At 40.6% G+C, this 21,954-nt stretch overlaps 1 protein-coding gene and 1 pseudogene across 6 annotated transcripts in view; both read right to left on the bottom strand.

Annotated features, from left to right (window-relative positions):
- The window catches only part of LOC309622188 (leucine-rich repeat-containing protein 37A3-like), a 43,878-nt gene extending 29,831 nt beyond the window's left edge, over positions 1-14,047 (bottom strand). For 2 of the 5 annotated variants that reach the window (XM_082409305.1, XM_082409304.1), the window contains exons 1-3: positions 10,605-14,047; positions 8,143-8,214; positions 975-1,046 (exon numbers count right to left, since the gene is read on the bottom strand). In XM_082409305.1, the coding sequence (XP_082265431.1) occupies positions 975-1,046; positions 8,143-8,214; positions 10,605-13,921 (3,461 nt within the window). In that variant the 5' untranslated portion in view covers positions 13,922-14,047. The remainder of the gene's footprint in view (positions 1-974; positions 1,047-8,142; positions 8,215-10,604) is intronic. The other 3 variants (XM_082409307.1, XM_082409308.1, XM_082409306.1) reach the window with 2 other exon arrangements.
- On the bottom strand, positions 13,506-20,878 carry LOC309622187 (RAD52 motif-containing protein 1-like; annotated as a pseudogene). The gene is made up of 6 exons: positions 20,756-20,878; positions 20,209-20,382; positions 19,149-19,247; positions 15,890-15,978; positions 14,307-14,434; positions 13,506-13,623 (listed from the first exon to the last, which is right to left on the bottom strand). The product of its transcript is annotated as an RAD52 motif-containing protein 1-like (transcript).
- Positions 20,879-21,954: the final 1,076 nt, after the last annotated feature.

Below are 21,954 nucleotides of genomic sequence, written 5' to 3'. Positions count from 1 at the left end.
TCCTGCATCGAAATCCTTAACAACAGTTTGTTCTTTTGGTAACTTAATGTGTTCTTGACAATACTGATTTTTTTTTTCAGATTATTTTTTTTGTGATGTGGACCATTTTTAAAGTCTTTATTGAATTTGTTACAATATTGCTTCTTTTTTTTTTATGTTTTGGTTTTTTGGCCATGAGGCATGTGGGATCTTAGCTCCCTGACCAGGGATCGAACCCGCACCCCCTGCACTGGAAGGCAAAGTCTTAACCACTAGACCACCAGGGAAGTCCCTTGACAATACTGTTTACATACTTCATCTACTTAAATATTTAATATTTAAATGTTAATTTAATTTAGATTAAATTATCAAAGTTATGAGTTAATGGCATTCATATTAATGTAAGCGTTCTATATTTTCTTGTCCTGTAGGGGACAATTTGAGGTTAACTTTAATTCCTCTCATTTCACTAAACCAACTTTTTCAAACCTTTTCTGTAAAGACCAGATAAGTAAATATTTTAGGCTTTGCAGGCCACATACAGTCTCTGTCACATATTTTTCTTCGTGTCTTTTTTTTCTCGTTTACAGCCCTTTAGAAAATCACTTTTAACTTATGGACTGTATAAAAACGGACTGTGGGCCAGATTTGATCCATAGGTCATAAACAAAATATAAATACAGATGGAGAGTATATGAACACTTATATAACAAGGTTCATATGGGAGTCTATAATTGCTCAGACCTCATTACCACTTTTCCTCTACAACTAAAGTGTATTTTTCTATCTATACCTTGTCTATATAATGAAAAAATTAAAAATGAATAGGAGATATATAGTGCTAGTGATGGGCTGGGACCCTACACAGACTTAAAGAATTGTAGAATTTTATTGCTAGGAGAAACTGAAGAGATTATCTAACTTGAACCCCTTAATTATTTTATAGATAATCTACTTTATAGATAAGAACTCATAAATAAATATGATTCACTTACAAATATCGGAGGGATAGCAAGCCTTCAAAGGAGTCCTTATGTAATTCAGTCAAATAATTTTCACTGAGAATTCTGAAAAATGAAAAGGTTATTTCTGGATCAAACTGCAAAATAACTACAACTATGTACTACATAGGACTAACTCCTATATGTGGAGGAAAGCTGGGTAATGGTGCCACCTAAACAACCTAATTCTTATCTAATTTAGGGATGGTGATTTCTGCTCTGTTTTCATTTAAACCTTCTTTTCACGTCCTCCTTTCTGTCCATCTCTCTCCATCACGCATGTGCACGCGTGCGCGCACACACACACACACACACACCCACACACACCCACGCCCCACCCACTCTTCCCACCAAATCATATAGTTAATGCCTACTCTCTAGATCACGAAGTCTCTGTTAGAACCCAGCTCTGGGTGGCACCAACGTTGCAGAGCTGCCCTTCCCTCCTCTCTTTCCCCAAACCTTATTGGGAAGTCCCACACACAGCTGTATCAGGGCAAATGAAGCCATCTGATTTTTTCCCGCATTAAAAATTTTTTGAAAACTAAAATGTGCATAAAATATACATAACTGTTCAATAATTCAATTGAACAACTGTTCAACTGTTTAATAATTACAAAACAGACCCCCACGTAATACCATTCATGTCAGGAAAGAATCCTGCCAGCATCCCAGAAGACCCCGTGTGCCCTTTTCCAATCACAACCCTCTCTCTGACTTCCTAGAGGGAACCACTATCCTGACTTTAATAATAATTTCCTTGCTTTTTAAATGTAGTTTTGCCTTTTCTCTATCAGCCATAAACAACACAGTTTAGTCTTGCTTCTTCTTGAACTTTATATAAGTGGAATCATATTATATGTATTATTTTCCACACTGCTTCTTTCATTCAACATTATTTTGTAAAATTATTTTATTTTTGCCTGTAGTATGTAGTGTTGCATGTCCAACTACATGAGGCTTCTGAGTATTTGAAAGTGGCTAATGTGACTGAGTTGAATTTTTAATTTAATTAATTTCAATTATTTTAAAATTAAAATTTTAAAAACTGATACTCAATGTAATTATTGGAAAATGTTTATGTTAGCAACAATTTGCATATGTGATACTACATTTTTGACTGTAAATTTTATGAAATCTCAATACCGATCAAGTATTTGTAATAAAATTTAGCAACCAAATTGTGATTTCAAAGAGTTAGTATGGGAAAAAAATATAGATTCTCTCATTAATTTTTAGATTGATTACATGTAGATATGATAACACTTTGGATAGTTTTAAATACTTAGTATGAAAAAAACATAGAATATCTTATTAATAATGTATATAATGATTACATGTTAAAATGAAAATATTTTGTAAATAAGGGTTAAGTAAAAGATATTAACATTTATTTCATCCGTTTCATTTTACTTGTGTTTTTAAGTGGCTACCAGAAAATTTAAGATTACTTATGTGGCTTGCGTTATGTTTCTGATGAAGTGTATGACTTCTAAGTATGATTATACCACACTTTATTCATTCAACTGTTGGTGTATACTGAGATGTTTCTAGTTTTGATTTATTAAAAACAATACTGCTGGGCTTCCCTGGTGGCGCAGTGGCTGGGAGTCTGCCTGCCAATGCAGGGGACGCGGGTTCGAGCCCTGGTCTGGGAGGATCCCACATGCCACGGAGCGACTGGGCCCGTGAGCCACAATTGCTGAGCCTGCGCGTCTGGAGCCTGTGCTCCGCAACAAGAGAGGCCGCGATAGTGAGAGGCCCGCGCACCGCGATGAAGAGTGGCCCCCGCTTGCCGCAACTGGAGAAAGCCCTCGCACAGAAACGAAGACCCAACTCAGCCATAAATAAATAAATAAATAAATAAATAAATAAATAAATAAATAAATAAATAAATAAATAAATAAATAAATAAATAAATAAATAAATAAATAAATAAATAAATAAAATTTAAACAAAAACAATACTACTTTGAACATTCTTGTATTTGTATCCTGATACATATTTGCCCGAGTTTGTCTAGGATGTAATAGGGATACAAAATTGTTTCCTAAGAAGTTGTGCTATTTCAAGTTGGCAGATTGAAACATGTCAAGTCTCCACCCCTTCAACTTCCACCAAAGTCCCTAAGAATGACATAACTAGAATCCCTAGAAAAGATATAACTTAAGAATCACAACCTTAGCTCAATGTGTGGGAGCAGCTCCACAAATGCTCCCCTACCAGAAACGTCCTGGAGCTACTACAGGGTGATCAGTTGGAATAGTGCGGTAGGAGCAGCCTACAGCACACATCAACCCCACATCTTTCCCCCTTGATCCAGGCAGCAAAAGGTGTCTTCCTCTAGGCAGGAGCAATTGGTGTTAGAAAGGGGGCAAGGTCTCAGAACCCTGGAAGAAGGGTATGCACTCCCTGACTAGCCACCAGAAGGCACCTTCCACCTCTGCCTTATTCTCAGGGGAACCCATTGGGAGTAATAAGCCCCAACAACTCATTTCACTTCTCCCCTAAAGCTGGGAAACAAACGCAGTAGAATCTCAACTACAAAGATGAATTACACTCAGGAAGGACCAAACAATGTGAGAAAGCCAACTCCATTAAGGACAGAAAACAAAAACAAACATAAGAGCTTATAGCCAATGAATCAGAGTTAACAAAGCACAAGAGGACCTTAGGATAGCACAATTATTACCCTCAGACAGATGTAAGCAGATAGCGCATCCATTAATCAACTCAAGAATATACAAATGAAAAGTGTTGGCAATAATAAAAAATCTCAGTATATGAGAAGCAGAAATGACAGTTAAAAAATAAATTAGGAAACTGAGAGATCCAGCCCATGACTTCTCCAGAATGCAGAATGAAGGGAGCAGGAACGATTCACAGTCAAGCCTGACGCCTGGGTCTGCCAGAGGAATGTTAAGCCCTTTGCTTCCGCTGGTCTCACGATAAAGACTAGGAACATGCTGTGGGGAGGAGGGGGTGGTGTTTTGCACCTGTTTCTTATAGCTGATAAGCAGGAAGGCACATAGCCAGTATCCCAAGAGTGGAGTGAGGGAGTAGTAGAGAGAGCCAGTACAGAAGAAACTCTATAAGACGTCAGAGGTAGGTTTCTCGTGCCTGGAAGAATCCCCTTCCTTGCAGGTGATATTAACAGTGGTACATCCTTCAGGAGCCTTGGGGATCTGAGCACAGGCTATGTTGCCTTGTGAAACTATTTCCACTGAGTTCTGCATTTAAAACCTTCTGCTTTTCACTCACAGTGTCTCTTGGTCACATATTTATATTAATTCCATCTCATAGCTTAATTCCAGCTCATAAATTAATTCTTTACTCATAGCTTATGAGAATTAAAATATTACTACCTGGAAACTCTGCAACTCAGTTATTAAGGTGGTTCATATTATACAGGATATAGTCACACACATTTTTAAAAGATCACTAAAACAAAAACACAAGAGACTTCAATTCCCACAAAGAACTCTTGGAGCCCTGAGCATGCTTCAAAGACCCTGACCTCAATTTGAAATTCACCATGTTAGAAGGAATCGCAGTGATTGTCAGAATACATGTTAGGGGGAATGGTCAACAGATGGTGCTAAGACTGATTGTTTTCTCACCTCTAAGTAGTGGTTTCACATTTCCATGGAAATGATCCAAAAAGAAAAAAACCAAATCAATATGTCCAACGACATTTATGGTAACCCTTTTCATACCTGCAAAGGTAGGAAAAAGCTCTACCTCCCCATATCGCATAACCAAACTGTATGTATATACCATAAATGACATACAAACGTCACAGGAAATGATGGTATATGAAAAAAAGCTACACAAAAGTGGAACTCACATATACTGATTATAACTTTGAACGCTGACAAGGATTCAGGAAGTACAGCAAAGAGATGGGGCTGATCCTCCACTCTTTATGGCACTGTCTTCTCTGATTGGCTGATGCCCATACCAGACTGGTTAGAGTTTGAATATCATGGTAGGACAGGGGGTAACCAAACAGTATGTATTTCAAATTAATGGGGTTTCTTTCTGTGAAGTTGTTTGGATGACAGGATAGTAGAAATTTTAAAAATAACAACGGTAAATTCAGCCTAGAAGTAAAGTTTAGACTGAGAATGAGTCAGTCACCAAAAAATTACCCAAAAAGGAGCTTCAAATAAGCAATAACTCAATAACTGAAATAAAATACATTAATCTGTAGAACTCCAAATATTCATTTTGACGGAGGAAAAAAATTTTAAACTATGGGGAATCAAGAGTTAAAGCCAGATCTAAAACTTTCTCACACCATGAAAATATCAAAACCAGGCATGAAGTAACATTTAAGAAAGATCCATGTCTAACTTCTGACCAGGGTTCTGGTCTACGGCAATCTTCTGAATTTCACATTCATTCTTGATTCTGTATTATTGACAATTATCCTTCTCTCCACCTCTGTAACTTCTAGGAAATTGAGAGGGCTCAGGGTTTGTTTGTTTGATTGATTTAACTATATATGTAATGCAAACAATAGGCCTTTCTGGAACTGATTTACTCTGCTTCCCCTGCTTTCTTTCTCTCCAAAGTACTTAGCAATGCTTGAAATTATACCTATCTATTTATTATACTTATATACTTATTTTTATATACTTGTAAACCCCCTGAGAACTGGAATACTGGGGCTGTTTCATTCTTGGGCCTGTAACCCTAGCATGTAAAACAGTTCCTGGCATATAGTAGATACTCAAAAAATATTTATTGAATGAATTCAGAAAGTGACAAGTTATCAACTATCAGATACTTTTACTTAAAACAAATTATCCATTTATCGTCACTCATGAGGATAAGTACAGGAAAAGAAATGTCTTTCTTCTCCCCTACATTTGTGACTCAATCTTTTGAGACAAGAATCCTTTGAGAATTTCAGAAAAGCAATGGTTCTTTTCCCTAAAAAACTGCACTTTCTTGAACACACGCAAAAGTGTGCATGCAATTTCGACTTGTGGATCATCCTTTTAGGGCAGAGGTCTGTGAATAGAGAGGACTGAATCCAGAGTGCCAAACTTGGATGGGAAATAAAATTACATCTCAGTTTTCACAAATCTCTAACTAAAATCAGCACTTCCTTCCATTATGAATGTAGGCAACAAACCACAGTAGATCAGCAGTATAGTTAATTTGGTCCCCAATAGAAATCACAGGTCATTTCATATCACGTATATGCTGCAGATACCTCGAAATATCATTTATTCTCATCACTACCCTGGAGTTATAATATTTATTAGACCTACCACTATATCTTGTTATTTAATGTGTTAAGAGAAGCATATTTATTACTGTCTCACTAATTTTAAAAATATTCTGAAAACTATTTCAATATAGTTGGTTTCCTTTGTTTTTCTATATAGTTTGACTTATTATACATTATAAAACATTATCCCAAGAACATAAGCTTCTGTAGCTTGCCAAAGAGGTATACACGGGGGAGCAGGAGGTATAAAGAAATTCTGCTTTGGGGAAACACTGACCTCAAGTTAGGAACCTCTGCTTATAAGGTAGAAACCTCAAGCTGACTTAGAAATCTTCAAACCTTACCAGACTCATGTTATAGTGTATCGCCTCCCAAACACATGCTTTTTAAAAATTAATTTTTTAATTTCAATTTATTTTTTAAAAATATGTCATATATACTCACATCTCAAAATTCCAAAAATATGTAGCACACAATTCAAACTTTTTCTCTTACCTCTGTCCCTCAGTCTACCACCCCCCTCCACTCCCAGAGGAAATTAAGTTATCTATTTCTTGTGCCAAATGACTTTCATTTTTCTTACAAGTTTGGGAAATAAAATCTCCAAGTTAGATACTATCACGGGAAATATAAACTACATATACTATTTACGAAATCTGTAAATTAAAACAAATTGCCTGGTTCTAGCATTTTTTTCCTTACCAATAAGATATCCGACTAAGGGGGCATCTCTTTAAGGGTGGTCATAATACCTGTTTTTAGATTGAATGTTATGTCTTTTATTATTAATTCAGAAGTCATTTATGACTTGTCTATTCAAATTGAACTAAGGATATGACCACAGACTGTCATGAAAAATTACTTTGAATGTTTTTTTCCAAAATCACTTATGGATCTAAACTGACTTTTTCTACAAATCAATAAAAAAAAATAGTAACAGAAAAATGGGCAAAGGACAGACAATTCAGAGATGAAATACAAATGTTCAGTAAACATATAAAGATATTTAAGTTCACAAGTAATACGAAAAATTCAAATTCAGATGGGACCCCTTTTATTCACCCGTCAGATTAGCAAAAAAAAAAAAAAAAAAAAAAAAGGGAGAATATCCAGTGTTGGTAGGGTGTGGGGAAATGAATGTCATCACAGCAGGATGACTGGAGTATATAAGCTGGCACAACTTTTTCGAAGGCAATTAAAATTTTATATCTAAATAGCCTTCACCCCAACAATCCCATTTCTAGATAACTATTCTATAGAAATAAATGACCAGGCTCACAAAAATGCATGTACAAGGATATTCATTGCAGCAATGCAAGTAACAAGACAACTGGACATAATCTAAACATCCTTCAATAGGGGCATTATTAAACTGTGATACATTCATACTATGGAATACTATGCAGGAGTTTAAATGAATGGGGTAACCCTCTATGTACTGGGAAGGAAAGAAATCTAAGACATATCATGAAATGAAGGAATCCAGTTGCAGGATGTTACTTACGTAAAAAAAGGTAAGAAAAACACACAAACCTATTTTGCTATCTGTAAGTATGTATGTACTCAAACGTATGGAAAAGAGTCTGCAAGGATTAATACTAAACTCAAAGTAGTGGGTGGGGGATTAGGGCACAAGGAGGGTTTTCACTATACCTGTTATTTCATTGTTATCTATTGAGAATATAATCATGTATTACTTGTATAATGGAAAGTAAGTTTAAATTGTCTCTTACTGATTTTAAAGAGGTCCTGCCAAATTTAATTTTTAAAATAAACACAGAATTTCAATCATCAGGTTGCTTTGGGATATGGAAGGGGAAATACCTTTTCTCACAGGTATTGACCTCAAAATTCTGGACCAAGAAGGATCTTACAATGCAGTTAACTTTTTGTATTCATATTTGGGGAGAGTATACTCACAGCTTCTCAGTCCAGCGGTATGCCTTCCATATACTTTCATCAATGTAAGAAATAGAGTTTCCTTGGAAATTTCTGTGAAGAAACACAGTTCATATCCTTGAATAGGTAGGAAAAGAATGTAGAGAATAAGGAAAAGAATCATGGCCACCGTGTGGGGAATATTCAAATGCAGAAAAGACCAGCTTTCTAATTCCCACAGCTTATCAGCTTCCCGGTGTGCACAATTAATAAAAACATACTGTGAGGCCACTGGCACAAACAATGAGGCATCTCCTCAGAACCTGAACTTCCTATCTGTCCAATTTCTTGGATACATAATGCCAATTACTTTTTTTCCAAAATCACTTATGTGTCTAAAATGACTCCTACAAATCAATGAGAAAAATGGCAAACATTTATCAATATCAGCAAATGAATATAAAGAAATCCTATGCTAGGCAACACCAAAGCTTTGGCTCAGTGCCCTCAGAATCTGTCCAGGTGTTAGAAGGATACGGGCAATTAGAAATTAGAGGGACTAATACGAAAATCTCTCTTAAGCATATTGCATAGGGAAAAGCACGAGTTACTGAGCAAGGAGTAAAGTTATTACCTCATTAGGGGAACAAAATGCAAAGGAAAGAGCTCGGAAGGAAGGACACACATCAAAACAGTAACAGGAGTTACCTTATTGGTGGTAGGGAAGGTGGGGTGGAATTTTCACATTTTATCCTATATACTTCTGTGACATTTCTTTTTTTAAACAGTGAGAATGTATCCATGAATTAGACATGTTTAAGAGAAGCTGTTAAACGCCTGAGGTTCAGTTTGAACCACTCACTCAGTGGATGACTTTGAATCTTCAGCTTTAGCTTTGTCCTCTTCCCTCAGCAACAATGTAACTGTTCAGTTTATATGCACATTTTTCACGCGAGTCAGAAATAAGTCAAAACGGATACCTGTCTGCCCATCTGCCTGAGGGACATTTCCACTCAAACAGAGCCTTCTGGTTGCTTTATGCTCACCAATAAAAGATGCCTAAGACTGAACTCATCTCCCTCAAACCGACTCTGCTTGCCAACTGCTGGATTTCCACCTGTTATACCACCATCATTCTGCCCATCAACACATGTGATTTGTCTCTTTCCTGTACTACAATCCCCCAACTCTAGTCAATTACTACATCTTGTCCGTTTTTCCTCTGTAGTACTCCCAGGATTTTCTTTCTACTTCCATCACAACCACTCTAATTTGGCCCCTTCTCACTTTACTCCTAGATTTTGCTAAAGCATTCTATTTGGACTCCCTGAATCAAGCGTTCCTCTCTAGATCGCTCTACATATGAAATCTAAAATCAGCCTCTTGTTTTAATCATTTGTCTCTCTTGCTTGAAAACTTGCATGGCTCCCCATATCTCAGAGCGTAACTTCCAAACCCCCATTGCCGATAGCCAAGGTTTTTCATAATCCTATCTTTCATTGTTGCCTAACCCAATTCTTTACAGCCAGACTAATCTATTAAATTCTGATCATCCCTGCAGTCACACCTTTGCCTAGACTGTACTGTCTATTATTTTTCTGACAAATCACAGCCAATCTTTAAGTCCCAGCTAAAGATTTAGCTTATCCATGCTGCATTCCGTGACCTCCACACCCCTGTGATTACAGGTTCTGGTGAATTACAGCACCTATCTGTATTTCTCTGAATACTTAATTATATATTACCTCCCTTTTAAGGCATATCCCCTTTCTCCCCACTTGTCATTGTCATGTTCTGGAGACAATGCCATAGACTTCTGTGGCTCCCACAGTACTTAGCCCTGGGTTGGGCACAAAATGGGTGCTACATATAGAAAGCCAGGGGACAAAGATGAGTTCTAGATATAACTGAGGGATTGAATAATAATAATAGCTAACACTAAAATATATGCTAGGCACTGATAGAAGACCTTTACCTATATTAACTCATCTAAATCTCCCAATGAGATTGGAGTCATTGGGAGATTTAGGAGTCATAGGAGTCACCCTATGAGAGGACGACTACCATAATCCCCATTTTACAGATGAGGAAATTGAGTCATACAGCTAATAAATGACAGACCTGGGTTCAAACCCAGGTAGTCTGGCTCCGGAATCTCTACTCTTAACCACTTTGTTGTATTACCACCAATGAGATGGGGAGAGGGACATGTCGCTGTAAAGAGGATGGAGTAAAGAGGGGAGAAGAGTAGATGTTAAGGAATTAAAGAATGGGGTAAAAAAATGGAGAAGGAAAAAAATAAGGGCAATTAAAAGTAAAAGACTGGAGGAGAGGGAAAAATAGTAAGAAGGAGAATGAAGACAAGGAATCATTGACAAACAAAAGGTGGAAACAGAAAGTCAGTCAATGTGGGCTGGGGAGATAAGGAGGACCCAGGAAGACCTGAAGAAAGGCTGCCATGTCAGGCAGGATGCAGAGAACAAATGAGGCAAGGCGATTCTTACATGATGGTGAAGGTGCCGTTGTAGGCGTTAGGCTCTGGCTCAGGCACTCTGTGGAGCTTCTGCTTTGGGCTGAGACCAACACACGACAGTGTCTCATTTTTGCAGGTACAGAGCTCACATATGCTGATGTTTGTGGTGGCATTCTGTTCTGGCTGCTTCTTTTCTGGGGTATATTTTACACCAGGAAGACCAGTGGGTACCGAATACTGAGTCGAAGGAACTGTCTCAGATGGCCTTGGTTGCTGAGATATGTTAACTCCCAGGTCCCCAGGTGGAACTGTGACTTGAGTCAGGTTTGGCTGTGCAAGTGTCACCTCAGGGTGTTTTGGAGGGGGAGCTGTAGTCTGCTGCAGGGCTGTAGAATGTTCAGACTCTGTAGTAGGTTCTGGAGTTGTGGTAAGCCCCTGGTCTAAAGGTTGAACTCTGACACTGGGTGATGTTGGAGGCTCAGTGTGATCCTGATCTGGTGCTGGAACTACTGGGTTCTGATATACTGGAGGCTGAGCTACAAAAACCTCCTTAGGTGGTTCTGGAGGCTGGGTTAAGGTCTCCTGCATGGTTGGAGAAGGTTCATCCTCCTTAGTGGGTTCGGGCCTTATGGTCAGTTCAAGGTCCAAAGGTTGAATTGTGACCTCAGTCAAGGTTGGATGCTGAGCCTGAACATGCTCTGGATTTGGAAATGTCACCTCGGGGTATGTTGGTTGAGTTGGGGCTCCCTGCTGAACTGGAAAAGGTTCAACATTTTCAGTGGGGGTTGGATGCTGATCTGAAACCTCTTGCTGGACTGACAAAGGTTCCAACTGCTCAGGGGACACTGTAGACTGAGCCGAGGTTTCTTGTTGGGGTGGAGAAGTTTCAACCTCATTAGTGAACGCTGGAGTTACGATAAGTGCAAGACCCACAGGTTTAACAGTGACATCGGGCCGCTGCAGAAGCTGAGCTTGATCCTGACCTAGAGGAGAAACTGTTGTCACATGATGCTCCGGAGAGAAAACTACAGTCACATTAGAGAGCTCTGGAGACTGAGTTGGAGAGGATTCAACCTCACCAGGAGACTGTGGATGCTGAGCTCTGGCTTCCTGCTGAGGTGGAGAAGGTACAACCTCAGGAGCCTGTGGATGCTGATCTGGAGTCTCCTGCTGGGTTGTGGCAGGTGTAACTTCTTCTCCAGGATGCTCTGGATACTGAGCTGGGGTCTCCTCTTGTACTGAAGGTTTGTTATGTGGACCGGCTTCTGGAGATTGGGCTGAAGCCTCCTGTTGAACTGGCAAAGGTTCAACCTCCTCAGGTGGCTGTGAAGGCAGCGTGGGGGCCTCATGCTGGGTTGTAGAAAATTCTGCATTAGTAAGGGGCACTGAGGCCTGAGCTGAAGGCTTCTGCTGATTTGGAGAAGGTCCCACCTCTGGCGTGGGTTCTTTTGTTATGGTAAGCTCCACATCTGCAGGTTTGACAGCGACACTGGATAAGTTTGAATGCTCAGCATGATGGTGACTTGGAGGTGAAACTGTCATTTCGAGATGCTCTGGAGGTTGAGCTGGCTGTTCCTGTTGAGTTGGAGAAGGTTCCACCTCCCCTGAAGAAGGCTCTGGAGGCGGAGCTGGTTGCTCCCGCTCACGTGAAGGCTCAACCTCTCCAGGAGGCTCTGGAGGCTTAGCTAAGGTCTCTTGTTGGGTTGGAGAAGATTCTCTCTCCTCAGGATGCTCAAGAGGTGGAGCCAGGGCCTCCTGCTGAGCTGTAGGAAGTTCAGCTTCCGTAGTGGGCTCTGGAGTGATGGTAAGTTCCAAATCCAGAGGTTGAAGTGTAACACTGGGCAAGTTTGAATGAGCGTGACGCTGAACGCCAGGTAGAGATGCTACCTCATCACTCACTGGAATTTGAAGTACATACTCAGTAGGGAACCCTGGAGTCTCAGTTGGGGCCTCTTGATGGAGTAGAGAAGGTTCAACCTCCTCAGGGAGCTCTGGAGGCTGAGATGGGGCCCGCTGCTGGACTGGCGGAGGTTCAACCTCCTCAGGGCTCTCTGGAGGCTGAGATGGCGTCTCCTGCTGGACTGGAGAAGGTTCAACCTCTTTAGTGACCTGTGGAGTTATGGTAAGTGCCAGATCCAGAGGTTTAACAGTGACATGGTACAAATTTGACTGCTGAGCTTCATTTACCCCATGATGTGCTACTGGTTGAACTACAACCTCCTTAAGTGTCTCCAAAGCCTGGGCTAGGGCCTCCTGAGGACTTGAAGTTTCTAGTTCCTCAGGGGCCTCTGAAGGCTGAGATGGAGCCTCCTGCTGAAGTGGAGGTGGCTCTACCTCTTCAGCGGGCTCTGGAGGCTGAGCCCGGGCCTCTGCCTGGGGTGAAAAAGATTCAACCTCCTCAGGGGTCTGTGGATGCTGAGCAGGGGCCTCGTGCTGGGGTAAAGATTCAGCCTCCTCAGTGCGCTCTGGATGACGAGTGTGGGCCTCCTGCTGGGATGGAGAAATTTCAGCTTCCTCAGGGGGCTCTGGAGGTTCATCTGGGCTCCCCAGAAAATCTGTAGGTAGCCTCTCCTCAGGATAAAAGGCATCCATACTGGGATCTAAATAATCACCCTGCAACTGTTGTTCTAGACCCTGAATTTTTCCTTCAAATTGGCCTGTAGTTCCAACAAATTTGGCAAGCCGTTGATGCTGAACTAGATCTTTCTTCAGGTTTGGGGGTGAAACAATAAACTTCACTGGTTTTGAGCTCTTACTACCTACAGGTGGAACAAGAATTTTAAATGACTGGTGACCTTCAGCCTGATCTGGATGTACATTTTTACTCTTATTTTTGTGTCGAGAAGGCAGAACCAAGGCCTGATTCTGATTCCAATCCAGCACCGGAACTTCCTCTGGGAGCTTTTGATGTTGGGTTTGCTTGTTATTCCGATCCTGATGTGGAACAGCAAACTGATCTGGCCCTGTAGGCAGCTCTCCAACCGAATCCGTGTCCGCGTATGGAACCTCAGTCTCAGTCAACTCCTGATGAGGCGGGGCCAACATCTGGACTGGAGACGAGGCCGTCAAATAATTAAAGCCCCCGGCTTCTGCCAGGGGTGTAAGGGCATGGGGCAATTTGGGAGGGGGGTCTGAGGCGTATGAAGACCAAGCCTCGGTCAGCCGCGCGGGGTTGGGTGTCACCTGGACGGGGTCCAGGGCCCACTCCGGAGGCTGAACTGCCAGGACTACTAGCCACAGTTGTTGCCACATGACGAAGAGCCGTGGCAACCAAAGGCGCAGCCGGGACATAACACGCGGCGGCTCCCAGGCGCAGTGACCCAGGCCACTGAGGAGCCGGAGCCACATCCTGCGTCCGAGCTGAACTGCTATGCCAGCGCCGACGCGAGGGCTCACGTCAGCAACCGCGCGCCCCTCCCCCGCCTAACGCCCCACCCGTTATTTATGACGTGTTTAGTTCCGCCACCACCATTATTAGGTTCGTGCGGAGATCCAATGCGCGCCACCAGAGTGGGCCTTTTTCCCAGAGTCCCCAGGGCGCAAGCCATTCTTCCCCTTGCAAAAGCGACAATTACCTCCTGCCGGGCCCTCTTCCCAAGCCCTCCCTGCCCTCCCTGGCCCCAAACAAGGAGGCGGGATTTGGGCTGCAGACCCGAGTGGCCCCAAACTCCAGCGGCCCAGGGGTGGCGGGGGGTTGGGAAGGATGCAGAGCTTCCCAAGGAAACCACAGGACCTGGCATTCTGGGAAATTCAAAAGTGCTAGTCCAGTTCTGGCAATGTGAACCCTTCCTCCTCAAAGCTCAAGTCTGAGAGGCATTCTTCCCCCCTTTGGCCACACGGCTGACAAGAAAAGTAGCTGACCTGCAAAATGAGCACCAGTTAGGGTGGCGGGAGGGGAACACACCTTACAGTTATTCTAAAATGTTGCCATTTCCTCCAAACTCTCAGTATTCACGTCTCATTATTAATTCACCACTCTATTATTAGCCGTTACCACTGAATCAGTGATGACTCCAGAACTTCTGTAGGAGGGCTTTGGGGCAGGTGAGCAATTCATTCTGGGAAAGAGAGTCTAAAACCAAGTGAACGGCCCTTTACATTAGCATGGGAAAACTTCCCCCATCCCACCTTGTCTCAACAGAGCCATTAATCTAGAAAAAACTACAGTGTCACTTTTCAGAGGTCTACCCTGTGTGCACACGCGGAGAAGACACTTAGAATGTTAAAGTCAGCATGTTAAGTAATTTTCTTGAAATACTCTAACTAGCACCCAGTTTACTTTCTTCACAGTCCTTTTCATAATCTATTTAATTTTAGTCCTTTTTAATTGTCTGGTACACCTTTAACACCTAAACCCCAAGACAGAAGGAGCTTCATCTTATTTCCAGTGCCTAGCACATAATGGTTTCTAAATGGAACTGATTCCAAGATTGGCCTCATTTAGGAATGGATCTGTGGTTATAATCAGGTTTCCGAAATCTTTAGTATCAATACGGAATCCTTTCCTCTCACATTTCACAGGAAGTTAGACTTCTTAAAGCCCAAACATGGATATGTTTGAAGTTTCCTTGACTGATTTAAATTGAATTAAATTAATTATTTTGTACAGGAAAAACTTTCAAAATTTTTACATTTTTCAGAACATAACCACCTTTTCTTTCTCTACTTTCTTCCCTTCAAAACAAACTTTGCAACATTGGGGTGAGTTAAGTAATCAGAAATCTAGCCCCAAATTAAGCTCTCAATGACATGAAACACATTTTTTGCTCCTTTTTAATAAAAATCCTATATGCAGTACATTAATGTTTTCTTTTAGCAATTACATTGACAACTTAATCCCTAATTCGAGGCATCCATATAATTGATTTACAGAAAGGTTCTTCTGCAAAACATTTAACACAAGATATATATGAGATGCTGAGATCTGGGTAATATACCTTACTTGAAAGGCATGAATAGTTTTTAAACACTGTAGCATAATCACACTTAAGGCCATAGTTACTTTGTTCCCAAATCCCTGCAATTCTATTTGAGGGGAGTTCTAAAAGGCCTGTGTCTTCTCCTGTGTCCACAACTGTAGACGTACACTGATGGCCCTCAATCCTGCTCTCCAAACTTCAAATAAGGGGCCAGAGACAAGGCTCGGGACTTGGAGAAGTCCTAGAAATTCCCTGCCTCAAAAGCAGTTTCAGAGTTTCACATTTTCCGAAGGATGACAGAGCTGAGTAGACATGCCAAAGTCTTCCAAATCCTGCTGGTTGTTTTGAATTACGGCTACACTGGCTGTGTACCCCTTGAGTTTTTATCTCCACATACTTGAATTAAACCCTGTAGTTCCTCTTCGGTTCTAGCATCATCTGTGACCTCGTCACAGGGTCTATATGCCACAGCTATTTTACCACCTTCTGAAATAAAGTTAACAAGGATCAATTCAGAAGTTTTCTTGTTCTAAAACTTCCTGTATACAATGGTAGCAGCCGATAATTAGACATTCTTTTGATTTCTAAAAGCAGAAAATAAGAGCATTTTCCTAGAAGTTCCCTCATCTGACACTTCAGTTTTTATCATAATTATTTGTGAAAAAATATATAAGAAGTGTCAACTTTGGTTCAAAAACCTTTCTGATCTTAGAAATAAGAACTAAGGAATAATGACAAAGGAATGAAAAGCTGTGGAAACAAAAATGTTCAATCACAATACAAGTAAATAGGAAGGCATTAGGTGGGGGTCAAAGTGAGTTCAAACCCGGGATAGATACCACTGGACTATAATAGATACTTCATATTAGAAGCAAGGCAAGTGCCTACTCCTTGGGACCAAAATTCTACCAGATACAATGAACAAAGCTTTGGAGACACAGACAGACAGAGAGAGCATTTGAACACTCTACTGGCAGAAACTGGCCCATGTGCCTTTTGGACAATACAGCTTTCCTCAAGGCAAGCTAGAGCCACCAGGCTTTTTGGTCCAAGGAGTTTTGAGTACATATAAGGAATACCTTTGCATATTAGGGACAAACAACCCAGACATTTAGTTTGGTTCTTAAAGGTTGTTACCCAGAGTTGACAGCTGATGGAGATTCTGCCTGATGACCAGGGAAGTCAAACTTCACTGGAAGGACTGCCCAGCCTGGAAGGCCAAGACCAATCCAGGGTCAACTCTTACAAGCAAATAAGGTCTCTGACAACTTAGCTAGGGTTTCTCAGTCTCTACGCCTGCAGGGCTGTGAAGCAGGGGAGCAATTCTGTTCCGGGAATCTACTAATCATAGAGTTTCCTTTGGGCACAGCCTGTCACATTCTCACCGCTGTATAACTCGATAGGGAACACAATCAACGCTATTCAGTAGCATGACCACTTTCAAGGCTCACAAAAACGTAGCCGATTATTATATAAGAATTTTTTACAGAACTAGAACAAAAAATCTTAAAATCTGCATGGAGACACAAAAGACCCCGAATAGCCAAAGCAGTCTTGAGGGAAAAAAATGGAGCTGGAGGAATCAGACTCCCTGACTTCAGACTATACTACAAAGCTACAGTAATCAAGACAATATGGTACTGGCACAAAAACAGAAACATAGATCAATGGAACAAGATAGAAAGCCCAGAGATTAATCCACGCACCTATGGTCAACTAATCTATGACAAAGGAGGCAAAGATATACAATGGAGAAAAGACAGTCTCTTCAATAAGTGGTGCTGGGAAAACTGGACAGCTACATGTAAAAGAATGAAATTAGAATACTCCCTAACACCAAACACAAAAATAAACTCAAAATGGATTAGAGACCTAAATATAAGACTGGACACTATAAAACTCTTAGAGGAAAACATAGGAAGAACACTCTTTGACATAAATCACAGCAAGATCTTTTTTGATCCGCCTCCTAGAGTAATGGAAATAAAAACAAAAATAAACAAGTGGGACCTAATGAAACTTCAAAGCTTTTGCACAGCAAAGGAAACCATAAACAAGACGAAAAGACAACCCTCAGAATGGGAGAAAATATTTGCAAATGAATCAACGGACAAAGGATTAATCTCCAAAATATATAAACAGCTCATTCAGCTCAATATTAAAGAAACAAACACCCCAATCCAAAACTGGGCAGAAGACCTAAACAGACATTTCTCCAAAGAAGACATACAGACGGCCACGAAGCACATGAAAAGATGCTCAACATCACTAATTATTAGAGAAATGCAAATCAAAACTACAATGAGGTATCACCTCACTCCTGTTAGAATGGGCATCATCAGAAAATCTACAAACAACAAATGCTGGAGAGGGTGTGGAGAAAAGGGAACCCTCTTGCACTGTTGGTGGGAATGTAAATTGATACAGCCACTATGGAGAACAATATGGAGGTTCCTTAAAAAACTAAAAATAGAATTACCATATGACCCAGCAATCCCACTACTGGGCATATACCCAGAGAAAACCGTAATTCAAAAAGACACATGCACCCGAATGTTCATTGCAGCACTATTTACAATAGCCAGGTCATGGAAGCAACCTAAATGCCCATCAACAGACGAACGGATAAAGAAGCTGTGGTACATATATACAATGGAATATTACTCAGCCATAAAAAGGAACGAAATTGAGTCATTTGTTGAGACGTGGATGGATCTAGAGACTGTCATACAGAGTGAAGTAAGTCAGAAGGAGAAAAACAAATATCGTATATTAATGCATGTATGTGGAACCTAGAAAAATGGTACAGATGAGCCAGTTTGCAGGGCAGAAGTTGAGACACAGATGTAGAGAATGGACATATGGACACCAAGGGGGGAAAACTGCGGTGGGGTGGGGATGGTGGTGTGCTGAATTGGGCGATTGGGATTGACATGTATACACTGATGTGTATAAAATTGATGCCTAAAAAAAAAAAAAAAAAAAAAGAATCATATTCACCCAATATATCAGAAATGAAAACTGAAATTAAATTGATTCCAAAAACATAATCTAATAAACTCTTCAACAAGAAAACAACAACGATAATAATAATAGTCAATATATTTTGTCTGCTTACTATGTTTCAGGCATAGTTCTAAGCTTTTTACATTCATCATCTCATTTACTCTTACAATATCCCCCATTAGGTGATAAGCTGAATTACTAACCCTATTTGCAGATAAAGAAATTGCAGCTTAGAGATATTAAATACCTTCAAATGTCTCTGGCTAGAAAAACCTAAAATTGCAACAACAACAACAACAACAACAAAATCTAAGAGACAAAGTTAGGACTCAAACACAGGTGTCCAAGGCTTATAACTGCACTATTCTGTATGAAAAGCAAGCAATTGAGGAAGAACGGGACCAAACACTTTCTGTATGAACTGAGGCAAGTCATTCTACATCTCAACACTGGGGACAATAATAGTTGCTGTCGTTTTTCTCATAAATGCCACAAAGAACAAATTTAAGACTGCTGCTGTGAAAGCATCTGGTGAATGAAAGAATATGTAATGTTTTAGATAACCATTACTTTCATCCAATTAACTTTTCAGATAAGTTTCTTTGCTCACTGAAACTGAAGCACTTCAAGAACAGTCAAAAAGGTCTTACCTAAAACCACAATCAGCAGTTTCTGGAATGCATCTGTCATAGTCTTCTGAATAGCAAGCTTCTGGGTTACCTTCCTTTTCATAAGGAATGATAATGACCCTAAATCCAACCAAAACAGATGAATTTAAAATGCCTATCATCTGAATAACTGATTTCTAGGTTATATGTTTAAAACTAAAAAAGCATCTGTGATTCTTAGCTCACTACCTTAGTGATTAAGGGCAGGCACAACACTGGGGTACAGCTGAATGTCTCTGTTGTAGGTATACCCTGGCATGGCACAGTTTCACTGCTCAGATCTATTCTGGAAGTTCCTAAAATACTAACTAGACGGGAAATGCAAACCAAGGACGTGGCACAAATCTCATATGACTCACAGATTTCAAATGGACAAGCTGAGGCTACACTGCTACAGACCCTGCTCTCCTGTGCGTAAAGGGCTGGATTCATACAGGGAGATAGATTTGGTGGTAGTGCAGATGATCTGGCCTCTCCTCAACCATCACCCACTCAGGTGGATGGTGGAGCCTCCTCTACTCCATTCGCTAACAGCCCTGCCTCTGACTTAAAACCCTAAGCCCAAGTGCCATGGATTGTAGGAAAAAACTCAGTACCAATCGGAATCCCCTTTCTAGGGATCTACATTTACTTTTTCCGCTCAGGCCCTTCTATAGGAGGCAAAGGACTGAACATTTACACAAGAGTTTATTTCAATCTTTAGACAATGATTTTGTTGGGATAACTGAAGGCCAGAAGACATCTGTATTTGAAGGACTATTTTAGCACAAAACAAATTATTAACCAAAAACAAAAACTAACTAATTTTCCCTCCTCCTAAGCTTCTTGGCAGGCAGTCAGTTCTAAAATTCTAAAGTTTAAGGTGCTGTCAGGTATCGCCTAAGATAAAAACCTATATTGTCAGGCAGAAAAATTCTGCCCAGGGCTTTAGTTGCTTAGAAAAGGTGATGATGTATCTGAAAAGTTGAGTTTCAGAAAGAAAGGAAAAAAGAGCAATCCCACTCCCTCACCTCCCCACACACACACATACTGGAAAACAGACCTTCCTCCAACTTATCCAAAGGTTCCTTCCTCAGCCATGCCAACTCCAGGACTCCTGCACTCGTGGGAGGGCAACACCACCTCTGAAGCACAGAAGAACTTCAGGCTATTGCTTCTGAAGTGGTGTCACAATATCTTCATTTTCCCTTTCTTCAAGGTTAGAAAGATCCTGAAGCTGTTAGGATTTTGAATGAAAGGCTAGACTTCCAAATATTCTGTTGTTAGAAATTAAAACTAAACTCCAGCAATCCCAGGTAATAGTTGAGGTATGCTATAGCCTCAAAATCAAGTGAGACTTGCAAATGAATGACTAGATATGGACAACTCTTTTTTATTATATACCATACAAATACTGGAGAAAATTATGGACACCACCATCCAAGTCATTGAGATTATCACTAATTCTAGGTGGCAGGCCAATGCTCAGATACTTCCGTGTGGAAGCCTCCCACATCTCCTCCCCATAGCCCTGTTCCATTCTTCTCTCTAAAGTCTAGGAGTTCAATGTTGAAAGGAGTCTGGTTAGTCAAAGAAAATCTAGAGTTTACCTTGATGATGCTTTTTGACCACCCATTGAAACCAAAGTAGTAATTTGCCAATTCTTGGCATCTGGAGCTGTTTGGGGCAAGCGTAGTATCTTGAACCGCCTTATGTCTGCTGCCGAGACGAACCTGAAGACATAAAAGACCTAAAAATATCACAACCCTACATAGAGACTTATTTTGGATATACCTGAGATTTATCAATACCAATTTCATGGAGTGGTTGCGAAGATTAAGTAGGACATTTTAAGCAATGAACTCACAGTGAGCCCTAAATAAATGTTATTTATTATTTTTAAGTCAGTACTTTTCTGCATCATTTCCAGGGCCCCTGATTAACCGGAAGGTTCCCTGACCTCTGGTGGTGAAAGTGATGATGAAAGCAAGCAAGGAAGCCCAGCAGAAGCCTGTTATGGGGCTGGGGGTAAGCAAAGGAAGTGAACTGTTTTAGTCGTCTCATCCTGTAGCTCCTGCTTGAGAATATGACCTGAAGAGGAGATAAGATGGACCTGCCACTGAATTAGGACCTTAATCTGTAGCACCCCCTCCCCAAGTTACTAACCCCTGTTAGAAGAGGGAATACGTATACCTCGATGAATGTAAATAAAGCAACCAAAAGAATTAGAGGTTCATCTGCATTAACAAGCTTCTTTGAGAGTGCAAATATTTCCAGTCTTAACTCTCTAAATAACTTACATATTACTGTGGAGTTTTTACATCACTAGTTCTTTCTTAAATGTCTATTTCCATTTTGAACAGGGTGCAGTATGTAAATATAGTCATAAACATTCAAATAATACAAATAAAGTCAAAGCATTGTTAATTCTTTATTGATGTGTTTGTGCATCTTCCTCTGTCACTAGTTTATGAGCTCCTTAAGTGCTTGAAGGAACCATATATTATTCTTTCCTTGTTACCAGAAACAAGCATACATCTTGGCACATAATAGAGGAGGGATGGTCTGTTGACTGAGTGAATGAATGAGTACATAAGAAAATGAAATTACTTTCTCCAACTGAAGCTGCCTGCTGGGAAGGAGAAATGGAGACTAATTTTTAAATGCTGAGTGTCGCAACGTTTACAACAGGGAGGCTAGGCCCTGTATGGTGAGTCATAATGGAGCTGTCCTGGACAATTAGGAAGCTTCAGAAGGGCTCTGAGCCCCTGGGTAGTAGAGACAGTTGACATCTGGGATAAGCTTGCCA

This window comes from Balaenoptera borealis (genome assembly GCF_965194805.1).
Source record: "Balaenoptera borealis genome assembly, contig: HAP1_SCAFFOLD_1767, whole genome shotgun sequence".
NCBI lineage: Eukaryota > Metazoa > Chordata > Mammalia > Artiodactyla > Balaenopteridae > Balaenoptera > Balaenoptera borealis.
Note: the sequence above shows the minus strand (reverse complement) of the source record. Positions and strands in the feature narration are given on the sequence as shown.